This window comes from Protopterus annectens, chromosome 3.part0, assembly GCF_019279795.1.
Source record: "Protopterus annectens isolate FY-2018-M chromosome 3.part0, PAN1.0, whole genome shotgun sequence".
Taxonomy (NCBI): Eukaryota; Metazoa; Chordata; order Ceratodontiformes; family Protopteridae; genus Protopterus; species Protopterus annectens.
In genome coordinates, this window is record NC_056731.1 from 889,860,294 (window position 1) to 889,873,245 (window position 12,952).

The 12,952-nt window shown below is 37.1% G+C and overlaps 1 protein-coding gene across 1 annotated transcript in view; it reads right to left on the reverse strand.

Annotated features, from left to right (window-relative positions):
* The window catches only part of RETREG1 (reticulophagy regulator 1), a 1,271,534-nt gene that overhangs the window by 109,203 nt on the left and 1,149,379 nt on the right, over positions 1-12,952 (reverse strand). Inside the window, exon 6 of the mRNA XM_044065221.1 lies at positions 10,036-10,173. Within this exon, the coding sequence (XP_043921156.1) occupies positions 10,036-10,173 (138 nt within the window). The remainder of the gene's footprint in view (positions 1-10,035; positions 10,174-12,952) is intronic.

The following is a 12,952-nucleotide window of genomic DNA, read 5'->3' on the forward strand; positions in this document are numbered from 1 at the left end:
TGAAAAATAGAGGGTATCCATTGACAAAAGATACCCACAGTGGCCTACTTGAAGCACACCTTTAAGGGATGACAACCTCAGCCATGTTTTCTGTACAGACATATAAAATAGCTTGCTTCTTCTCTCATAGCATGCTCAAACTTACACTGGATCACATGAAAGCCAGCAGGGGAATCTGTGTTAAAGATCTTGATGAGCACTTATGTAGCCCCAGAATCAATAAGGCCTGAAAACTTTTTCCAAAAATAGATTGCTTCTTCTCTCATAGCATGCTCAAACTTACACTGGATCACATGAAAGCCAGCAGGGGAATCTGTGTTAAAGATCTTGATGAGCACTTATGTAGCCCCAGAATCAATAAGGCCTGAAAACTTTTTCCAGTACCTGAACCCCAAAGGAGGACTGGAACCTGAAGGGGTGAGAGAAACAACTGGGGTTATCAGTATTACTTTGAGAGAAGAATGCACTTTGTTGCTGCCCCAGCCATTTCCTTAGAATCCTTATAGAGTGGTAAGATAGAAAGGTGGTTATGTCTATGGGAACTGTCTTCAGCTGCATAGTAGGCATCCTGTGATATTAAAAGAGGCGCTCACTCTAGTTATTTGGAGATTTAGACAACATCTTCTTTCTTGCAAGCATACATAGAGCTGTCTCTAACATATATGAGTTCAGAATGTTCAGTAAAGGTAAAGAGGCAAGACACAAGACTTCATGGTACCAGCTTCATCAGCACTTACTTTCTGAGAATGCATCACAAAACAGGCTACTAGCCTAAATGATGTATACTCAAGAACTAGCTTGTATAAGCTTTTTAAAACTCTTTTTTGTTATACAATCCAGTACCTATGTGCATCTTATTTCAATAAAGTTTCTTAATTGCAAACCTATTTCTGACATATTTGGAATAAACGTCAAAAGATACTGTCATACCAAGAAAATGTCATGGGTTTGTTTTCCTCTGGAAGATGCATTTGTATTAGAGTTCTGACTTTCTTGGTGGATGGTTTCATGCCTTCAACTATTAAGGTATGATCCGTATATTTTAGTTATATAACTCTAATTTTGTGATTTTGGTTTCTTCAGCAGCTCTGTATCACATCATTCTCGTCTTTATTCTGACCGCATAATGGTATTCATTAATTCTATTAACAATGCCATCAAACCCCTCAGTGACCTTTGCAGCAGCTCCCTGAAACAATTTAGGTGCTGACAGTACAATAAAAAGGATGCATGAAAAGTCTGTATCTTCCTGAAAGCAGGTTAATATTTTAAAATGCAGGTGGGAAAGAAATAAAAGATACTGAGGAGAAAGCTTATTATTTCAATAAATACTTCTATAGTTTGCTTAAGCTACCACCACAGTGATGTGACTTTTGTCACTTTTCGCCGTATGACTTTTATTTTCACTGTTCACAACTTAACAGGCCCATTGGGCAATGCTGACCAGTTTCTTAGGAATGAAACTGGCCTACATTTTTTAAAACTGTCTTCCGATTATTTAGATTGATCATTTCCTCATCTCTTTAACTCTCCCATTATTCTCAAATGTTTTCTTTTTTCTTATGAGTGGAAAATTACTAATTTGGGTCCCATATTCAAAAAGGGTGACAAGACCTTAATTTCCAACAACAGGCTGATTTGGTCTCCTCTCCCATTGCCAAAAAATGTTTGCACAGTTGATTTCTGACCAGCTCCAGATGGAAACAAATACCCCACACTCCCAAACTTATGTATACCAAGTCCATGATTGCCATACCTTGGAGAAAAGGAAATAGTCCACAAAATGGCAATCCTAGACTTAATATTTTATGTCAGTCCAGATTTTTGATAATTCAGTCTATACTCAACACTGCGAGTCCCAATATTTTGAATGGCTACCAAGGCAGAGTTAGAACTATGGGAATGACTGTAAAATCTTAGCCGTGAAAGGCTAGTAAGATAATCTTTAATTCTTATTGGTAAGGTGAGGACATGAGGTCAAGAGGACTGTAAGACAAGGCTTCCTGGATCTAAAAGTGATCTTGGAGTTAAACATTTACTGTCTTTGGAGAGACCACAGGATATCTGGCCATCTTCTGAAATAAGGAAAGTACAGCACTTGAACTCTGGGTGGCACCACCACAGTGATTGTTAGGGAAACGTTTTCCTCTACCACCTTCTTGGTAATTGACCAGAGATGGCTGGGTGATCCACAGCTGAGAAAGATCTTGCAATCCTGGGGAGATGGAGAGCAGCCAAATGGCAGGCTTTGTTGGAACATGCTTTGCTGATGGTTGGCTTGCTACTCCCATAACTTTTTACTGTTCTTTACCTCATGTCTGGAATGCTGGTAAAGACACTCCTGCTAATCCCAGCACTGGCTGCCCTCCAGTACTGCTATTCTGCTTCAGCTGATAAATGCCTTATGTTTTCTAATCTCTTTTGAATGGTAATGGAAGTAAATCCATGGAATTATTGGCACTTTTGCACACTGAGTTCACAATGCTGATGTTATTTATAGCTTATGATCTGATAATCACAGGTACACTTCACATGCTTAAACTTCTTTAGGAACAAATGTAAGAATGCATGCTAAAACTCAGATCTAGCAGTACAAGTGATACTAAAGACATGGAGAGAGTGTGCATCTTCCTATCTCAGTGCATGACATGAAAGCATGATGGCAGGATGTGCACTTACCCTTAAATCAGGAACTAGGGACTGAAAAAGCTGCGCCATGGAAATGGATCACAACTGTTACCCACTGAAGCTGTTGCTAATTGCAGAGAATTCCCTCACTGTAAATTCTTCACTATGCTCCATTAAGTGGTCCTGCACAGTTTTATCTTCCATATATCATCTTTGTCAGATTTTATAACTGAGCTCAGGGTATACCTGTGTAGGTTGAGTAAAGAATCCATACAGGTAGTCATAAACGATACATTCATGCAAAATTCACTGCATAAAAGATTAAGTTTGATTATGAATCAGATGTCTTAAGTACATTACCATCATGTTGTCTGTTTCTGTTCCCAAGTTCTGCTTACTATGGACATTCACTCCTAAATTTGTTGAAATGTTAGTCTGGCTCCTAGAAAGGCAGTTTACTTGGGTGAACCCTTGCAATAATAATTTGAAATGAAGACATTAGAAATTTCGCAGCTGGTGTGAAAAATATCTTCCCAGATCTTTACTTTTTCAAGCAGTAAGTATTGTTAAATTTTCTGACCTCTTTAAGGAGTTGTCTTGGAACTCAAACCTGCTAGAACAAGCAAATAAATAGTGCTTGATAGTCTAAACTGCACATACATTTTGTGGTTTGAATTCATCACTGATGCAAGATCACTACCACTGCCAATGGAAATCTAACAACTACAGTGAAGTGGGGGGGGTGCAATTCAGTCTCTTTATAGGTTCTGCACCAAAGTAGATTCACTTCTCTGCATGGTGACAAAGGTTTGAACAAGAAACTTTCAAAATACCTATTTTTTAGACCTATTCCAGTTACAAAAACCTTGAAAGCATACTGAACAAAATATCAGAGATTAATGTGGCTATGATAAGAAAAAGAATTCTCAAAACTAAAATTATAGACTTAGTAGCTGTTCCCTCCTTGGCTTGTGTTGATATCTGCATCATTACTAAAACTCTATTTAAAGATTCAAAATGCATGTCATCAATTCTGTGCTGTATCTCCTCTCATTTTTGCAGACCTACAGACATAAAAGTGGTATCTTATTATTTGTAAAATCATTAGGCCATTCACTACGTGCAGTGCCCCCTTTCGCATGTGTATGTCTGACACATTCAACAACTGGAGTGCCCACAGAGATACCTTAATAAAAAGATACAAGGCCTAAACATGTCCTACATGAACCGACTCAAAGCCCTATCACTATACTCAGTATTCTACAGACTGCTAAGAGGGGACCTGTGTCTGGCATACAACGCATCCTCCAACCCATTACTGATGGATCTATTACACATGAGCAAGTCAAATGGCATCGGATATATCCAGTCTATGGATCTAAGCTACTTCTACAACATCAACAGAATGGATTGGAGAGGCAGGTATAACTCGCAGAGGATACTGCTCCTCTGAAAGAGACCCCCCCATACACATAAAACAAAGTTCATCCATGTCCATATTCAAGCACAACTTGGATCTATGGATGGGAAGCCATAATTTTACCATAGGACTGTCCCCTGTGCTATTAATACACAGAAGCTGCTGCTAAATGCTTTACCCCATGCATTGGTCCCTTCAAATTATCTATAATATAATCCCAGTTATTCTCATTAGGGGTAATATATAATTATCAACCATGGGATGGGTAAGACCAGTCTATAACCAAATGGGATATGTTAGTTTGAGCACAAAAAGGCAAACTGGCTAGACTTAAACTGGCCCACAAAGGCAGCTAGTCTAGTACTTACCTATGAACAACACAACTCAGGACTGTAAAGGGGTCTCACAAAAATAAATTTCAGAATATAATTTTATATGAACCTACTGAACACAAACTGTGTAATTTACTTACCGTACAGATTTCCTCAAGGTTGTAACACTCTGAGAAAACAGAATCCATAAGGTGGGCTTTTAACTTCCCAAACACTGACTGTGAAATTTGCCCAACAACAAACAAATATGCCCAGATATTAATTAACTATATTAATCAAAACAATCTGAAACAAACAGCATGAAATCCAGCTAGACTGTCAAGATCTTAGATAAAACATTGACAAACCTAAGACTTTTCCACTTCCATGATTAACCAGATTATGATACTATCATCTTTAATCTGAGTGGGAGGTTGGCATAATGGTTAGGGTGTTTACCTTACATACACAAGGTGCAGGGTTTGATTCTCACATGGGGTAATTGGCTAGGCTTAAAATGGCCCATAAGAGCAGTTAGCCTAGTACTGATCTATGAACCTATGAAGAATTAAATCATACTGAGTCATAATTAAATTATCCTTCATGGGCTTTACAATTGAGACACTGACACAATAAATGGTATGCTTAATCAAGACCAATTTGGACACTGTCATTACTGATGCAAATCGACTCAATTTACTATCATTGAGTTGTATAACATTATTATTTGCACTCATAGGTACTTATTGCGACCTAAAACTATAGAAAATAAAATACAATTCCCTGTTGTGGAATAATAAAATTAATCAGACAGCAGAAAAAGAGAAAAAGAGGTACTGTTTTGCTTTCAGAATTGACCTAAAAAACAAATCTGCAATAAATAAGGTACAAAATCTATTTACGTATCAAATCTTCCATGTCTGACAAGAAACCCAGCTATCTTAAATTCAGAAATCATCTGAAAACTGATAAGGAAAACTATGACTATAACACAGTATTGGTAAAGAAACAGTTGATTACCCGGCAACAGGAAGTAACAAATTCACTTGCAGAAAAACATTTTGTTCAGACTTAACAATGAGCAAAGACATATATCAGAATGCTGAAAACACAAGAGAAAACATTGCTTATATTGCCACAAATTAAATCAAAGATTCTAGTTCCACAGAATCATATAACATACCTGGTGTATTCCTATACAGAATCAAGGAAAACCTACCTAAACCACTGCCAATAATTTATTTATATTTGCTGACCTGAAATGTCAAGCTGTGTACATCCATTTTCCCTGGAGACCTGGTGAAAAAATCTCCAATTACAGAATAGAATCCAGTACAAAAAATGCATGTAGTAGAAATATTCACTATTATAAGCACAATAATTTATTAGTATGTGGACATATCCCTGATTTATGGCAATAGGCTGTAGTGGTACTAGTGCACTGGGGGAGGGAAGACATCACCCCAAACTCAAACAGATTTAGAGTCATCAATGTGACCAGCATTCTATGTAAAATCACAGAGAAAGCTTTCATGAAGGGGCACAGAACGCTGACCTGTGTAATATATGGAACAGTATGGGATTGTTGAGAGGAGATCTTGCATTTGGAAAATCATGATATTCTCTGAAATTGTCACAACAGTGCTTGATAAAATGCATGTTATTATACATTAAATATCAGTCTTTAAGTGACTCAGTTAGTAAAACAATGGTTAACCAAAAGAATGCAGCAAATAACAGTGAGCAGTTACCTACCCATCCCAAAAGGGGCTGTCTACCCCAATGTCCATAACAAACACTAGATTTGAACATTGGATGTTGATGTATACATACTTAGTACAGGAGCATCTTCAGCCAATAGGCAGTGGTTAACTTTGTAGCTGTCATAAGAACTAAGACTGTATGTTCTGGACAAGTGAGGTGCTGAACTATGAACTAATCAACACTTGGTGGTGAAATGGCTCAGTCAGAATGGATAACAACTGGACAGACATGGGAGGCCCAATCATGTAGCAAAGGTATCCTAGGAAAGCCTAGTTGATGCTTGTGTGTATGAGCAGATGAAGTCACACTTCCAGAAGAGTTTGTTCTGTATATCTGGGGAGGATGCAGCCATGGAGTCAGAATGACCATATTCAAGACCTTAGTAGTTGAGACAGTGGCAAGGAACTGTGGGCAAAAAGTGGTTAATGTTTTTCATGGTGGTAAACCTGAGCTCTAGTGGTGTACACCAAATGTGAGGGAAGTTTCAGGATAATGAAAATGGCCTCCCATGTAATCCCAGCAGGGAGATTCTCCAGATTTGACTAACAGATATCAATAAGCCAGAAATACAGCAACAACAGCAGTCACCGTGAAGGTTGTAGTGTGGGAGGAGTTTAGTGAGAACATACAAAATTACTTTTGGATGTCTTTAGAAAGCTTCTGGTAAATTACCCAGTGATGTAGGAACAGGTGAAAGGAAACTGTGCAGGTTGTTGTCAGCAAAGGCAATGGAAATATAATCTTGACTGGAGACATTACTGAGAGGTAGAAAGAAAACTTTCAGGAACTCATCAATTGGGTAGACACACCTTCCTCTGAGGGGACACTACCAGAAACATAGAGTGGAATCTGATCCATTCCAGTAGGTGAGGTCAATGCAGCAATTAAGCATCTCTACTGTGGCAGGGCTGTGGGAATGAATGAGGTAGAAGTGGTGAAGGTGACGGATGTTGTCAGACTCAGGGTTAACATGCCTTTTCAATATAGTGCGGATGATTAGGGTAATATTTATGGACTTAAAAAATGTAGGTAGTGGGTCCCATTTTCAAAAAGAGGAAGAGGAGGGTGAGTTCCAACTATAGAGATATCATACCATTCAGGTTCCCTGGAAAAGCATATGATAGAGTGCTAGAAAGGAGACTGTTTGGTAGATGAGTTTTTGTTTCGTGAGAGTAATGTGGATTCTATCCTGACCATAGAACACTGGATTAACTCTTTGACCTCAAACAGACATAGGAGGGATTCTAGGAGTTTGTCATTAGTGATTACACATTTTTCCTATATACAAAGAAGAAATGTAATGCATATGATCATAAATGTATTTTGAGTACTGATTTCTGGTATTTGCCATTTGGTTTCTGAACCTGACAAGTGAAAATTATGTCTGTATATTTGGTGATAGCTCACATATTCAAGATGGATGCATGACTCCACCAAGGCAGTATCTTGTCTCCAAGCCCTGTTTGTGACTTTAATGGTCAGAATATCAAGGTACAGCCAAGTTTTGAAGATTATCCATGCTGTGGATGTGAGGATTACAAGCTTGATATTGGTAGATAATGTTCCCCTCTTCGTCTTAGGTGACCACGAACTCCAGCATGCACTGGATCACTGGAGGAATTCAGAATTGAGAGTAAAACGGCTGAGATAAAAATCAGCACCTCCAAATCAGTGGCTGTGCTTCTGTCCTGGAAAGGAATAGATTGCTCTCTGCAGGTGAGGTGGTAACAGACATCTGAAGTAGAGGAGTTTAAGTATCTTGGGTTCATAAGTGAGGGCATAGAGGATCAGGAGATTGACTAGCAGATGAGCAGAGCAGCAAGCTTTACTGCAGGTGATGAACCAGATTATGATGGTGGAGGAAGACTGAGACAGAGGACAATGTTCTTAATTTCCATCTCAGTATATGGCGGAATCCTCATGGATATTACCTTTGGGAAGGTGACTTGACAGAGATATAACTAGTTTCCTTTACAAGGTAGCTGGGCTGACTCTCTGTGATAAAGTGAGAATCCAGGAGGAGCCTGATTGCAGCCACTGCTTTTTATATTGACTCAGCTGAGGTGATTTGGGTAACTTGCAAGGCTGTCTCCTGGGTGTTTTCACTTAGAAGTGCAGCAGGAACAGCCCACTGAGAAGAGGCTCTGTAGTAGACTTAGTACATACTGGAAGGAATGTATCACTTACCTCTCTTGCAGAACTTTGTGGATCACACAGAAAAAGTTGGAAACTTTTTGCTGAGGTAAGAATGTCTGGTCTACCTTCTTCAGTATGCTATTACAACAACCTTTATCAGGAAAAGTGTTTTAGAAGATTCATGAATTTACCTCATTTTGTTAACCGTTTTATGTCTTCTATTACATACAAAGCTCTTTTAGACAGAATATATTCCATTTAAGAATTCTCTAATACTCTACAGCAGTGAACCTCTCTTGCCAAATACTGGAGACTCTGAGATTTCTTAGGGATATAGTCATTTTTTTCACCCTTTACATTATTCAGTGTAATCTACAATGTAATCTGAAATAGACACTCTTTCACCTACATTTCTTCTTTAGAATTAAAATGCATATTTAGAATGCATTTGATTAAGGGCTGATCCCACTGCTCTCACTTTAGTGCTATTAATTTCTGTTACACAATTTTCTGCTACACAAATGTGAAACATGGATGGTATGCCAATACTGTGTTGGCAACTAATGATGCTTCTGGAAAATCATCTGCCTTAATGGGATGACATCCAAAGAAGTCAATGTCACCAACAATGAGGAAGTGGTCTTCAGATATAACATTTTCTGAACTGGACAAGCAAAACGGATCTTACACTCACAATTTGGTCGAGACAATAAGTCTTTGCTGATCAAAGAAATGGTAGAATGACAGAATTAAGGTGTACCTCAAAAAAAAAGATACAGATGGCACAAGCTGAGATACACTGTCCATCATCCAGTCTCTCTGATGCCAAAAGCGTCACTGAACAGTGACCACTGGAACATAAGTGCATGCTTTTGAAACTGAAAAGAGAAGGTGCTGGATGGAAGTATAATTAATCCCCAACCAGCTGTGAGCATTTTCTCCTGGAAATATCTACAGTTTTAGAGGATGAATATGTGGCTGCGAGACAGAAGTACTGAATCGCTTCAGGATCCATGACTGCACTACACACAAGATCTTTCAAAAATCACTGGACTGCAGTCACCAGTAAGTGTTAGTGACAGTCACAGAAGTGGCTGTTAGACAGCCACAAACCATAGATTAAAAAGTGGCATAGGTGGGGGAACACATTTAGGGAGAGGTGGGACAGCTACATTTATCATTCAATTACCTTGTTATATTTAAGTCTTTTTTACTGTCATGTCATGCTATTTGCATTCAATTTACTGAAATAACTAGAAGCTATACAGGGCTTTTTTCCTATTGGTTTGGAGCTCTCCATATTTTCATACATGGCCCTAAAGGTCACTATTTGTCTAACTGAAGTCCTCTTAAGTGAAACACTCTTAACTGTAAGGGATTAATCAAACAGAATGGATGCTCATAATGCTATAACTTGCAGGGTTGTGAGACCTCAGAATAGGCTACAATAATTAAGGGAGTGCAGGGGGCTTGTTCCCTGCAGGGATATGAAGGGCTTGTTCTCCCCACCTCATCCAGGACACAGTTTTTAATCTTATTTGGTCAATCAGGTCTACTTACATGTTTCAATTAAGCAGGGTTCAGCCACTCATTATATAAAGTCCACCACATACAGTCAATGGGGAAACAAGACAACTCAATACATTTGAATAGTATCATTGCAGTAAAATGATAAGCAACAAATTAATATGCAATATTCAGAATCTATTGAGAAAACCCAATTTCTAAAAAAAAAAAGAAAATGATAGATTTCCCATCAAGGAACTATAGTCATACCTAATCTGTCTCTTCTTTTTCTTGCAATGTAGTCTCTAAAGCCAAAATCCAGCTTCAGGAGAAATGTCTTCAATCTGTTACTTATCTTCTGCCCCACGTCATTACATTTTAACAAAGGACATATAAACGCACATAACACTGGTGGAATAAAAGAAAAGATCTTATTGCACATAAGTTGAAAATGTAATATGGAATTATGCCTGAAAACACATCAATACATTTATTGTGCACATTCTGCAATCATAATACTGAATGATTAATAATGCTTAGGACAGCAGACAGAAAAATACATTATCTTTTATACTCATTACTGAATCAGGATATAGAAAATAAAGAATACCAAGAGTAACATTAAAAAAAACACAAAGTTTGGCAAGAGCTCAGCACATCAAAACATCAGTAACAGTTTCACAGCTGATATCCTGAGACAGTTAAGAGAAAAAAACTGAAAAGATAGAATTTCACATGCAACAGGTAAGCTGCACCTCAACACCAGGAAAACAAACTGCTGAGAAATAAGTTAATACAGAATGTGGTTATGGGCTTCCATTTAATCTGGCTGTGAACAGAAAGTGCTCTTACACCAGGTGTCCCTTCTAAAAAGATCATATCTTTTTACAAGTTTAGATAACCACATTTGGGACCGGTGCACTGATAGAGACTAGGGCAAACTTCAAAAGAGAGTATTTAGGAGTACATCTATGGAGTAGGGAGACCCATTTGGGTATCCCAGAGCTTTAGGAAGACAAAAGGGAAGCAGAAACACATGGTGACAGGTATAGACGCTTGTTCACATTAAGGAAGGAAAAAGCACTAAATCATATTATTAAGCAAGGGGAAATCACTAAATCATATTGAACAGAAAAAAATGTGTGTGTGTGTGTGTGTGTGTGTGTGTGTGTGTGTGTGTGTGTGTGTGTGTGTGTGTGTGTGAGTGTGTGAGTGTGTGAGTGTGTGTGTAAACCTTTATAACTAAACTAATTATTAAAAGTAAAAACAGTGAATAATCAAGTGAAGGGTCAGTCACAGAAACTTTGGCCTATAACACATTTGATCAGTAAAGGGTAATGGCTGTGCAACAGAAAATCACCTGTTTAAAAGCAGAAGCAAAGGAGAGCAACGGATTAATAATGTAGCTATCATCTGAAAGTCTAGATATGATTTGCTCAGGGAAAAGTCAGGAAAATCCAGGAAAGAAAGAATGGTAAGAGGGGAACAGAATCTGTCCCCTTAAGACAGGAAGTGAAAAGAATAAGCTAATACCCCTGAAAAGTTTCAATCAGTTCATCATGGAATGGGAGACTCCTAACCAAGCTGTAATATTAGCCAATTGATTTTTTTACGTGGAATGGGGAAGTCTTCTATCTCTGAATATGATTGAGCCTACCAAGGAGGGAGCAATCCATAATTTATTGCTAACAAATGTCAGCACTTTCAAAAAATATGCAATTTAGTGAACATGTATTGTAAAATGCTAATTTGGATGTCATGAAGCCCAGTGAAATGTAAGGTTCTAGGTTTTATTATATTCTACTGACTCAGTATTTCAACCAGCTGCCTTCAAACTACTAATGTTCAACAAACACACTGCCTTACTGGTATTTGGGTAGTGCCCTGCTACCATTTCTCTGGCAGTCTATCAATGCTCCCATTGGCTGTCTGTGGCTGTAACAGACCACCCACCTGGTAAGTAAAGGGACTGTCTTACAAATCCACAGACAGGACACTATTAGAATTTGAAGGACATGTATAAGACAGCATTTGAATGATATAACAAACCTTAAATACGATAATGCATTATGCAGTCATTGTGTTGTATGTCCTGATTTCAGAAAGTTCGTCTTTGCTGTAATTGATTCAGTGCAGTTATTTATTTTTTATTTATTTATTTTTTTTAGAAGATTTTTATTAATTTAACATATTTACAATACAGTGCAATTAACTTTAAGGGAAGGTGATTTGATTACAGTTATAGAACTGAAGGAAACTTATTGGCTGTTCGGACTAAATGTATCTGTTTTTCCAGGAATAAATGAAGCAGTAAGAATTTATAGTAAATTAAAGTTAATTTTAAAAATTAAAAAATAAAACTTAAGCTTTTAGTAAAATTATATTAATAAATGTCATAAGGCAAAAGGATAGAGCGAAGCAGAATCAGTCTCAGGTATTACCAAATAGCGTAAAAATGCTCAAAGTCCCAGAAATGGTCCAAGCCAAATAAAGCGAATCCAAAATATATAAAGGTGTGGATGGTTAAATCCACACAAAAATTTATTAAAAAATATCCGGACAAGAAATGTTAGTGCTTTCGCTTGAAAAGCTTCTTCAGACATAAAATTAATTCATCTAACATCAAACATTTATATACTGCACTCAAGTTTTTGAAACAACCAATGAAACAGTATCAATTATTAGGCATTAAAGTGGCCTCACACTAATAACAAATTCTTCTATTACATTTAGTAAACATCTCAGAAGCTGTTAATATAAGACCAAAAACCAATGTAATAGGCAACAAAATAACTAAGTAAATACATTCATAGTATATAGTTAAAAACATTCATAAAGTGCATACAAAAAATATATATAAAAATATGACCTCACACTAATAACAAATTCTTCTATTACATTTAGTAAACATCTCAGAAGTTGTTAATATAAGACCAGAAACCAATGTAATAGGCAACAAAATAACTAAGTAAATACATTCATAATATATAGTTAAAAGCATTCATAAAGTGCATACAAAAAATATATATAAAAATATATACTCAGTAAATGTGAATTTATGTAAAAAATCAATGGATGAACTTAAATAAAAAATCTTATGAACATCTAAAATATACAATCACTTAGAAATATATATACATATTGCTCTAACAAGACTGATGAGGATATTTCTCCTATTGTTACTATA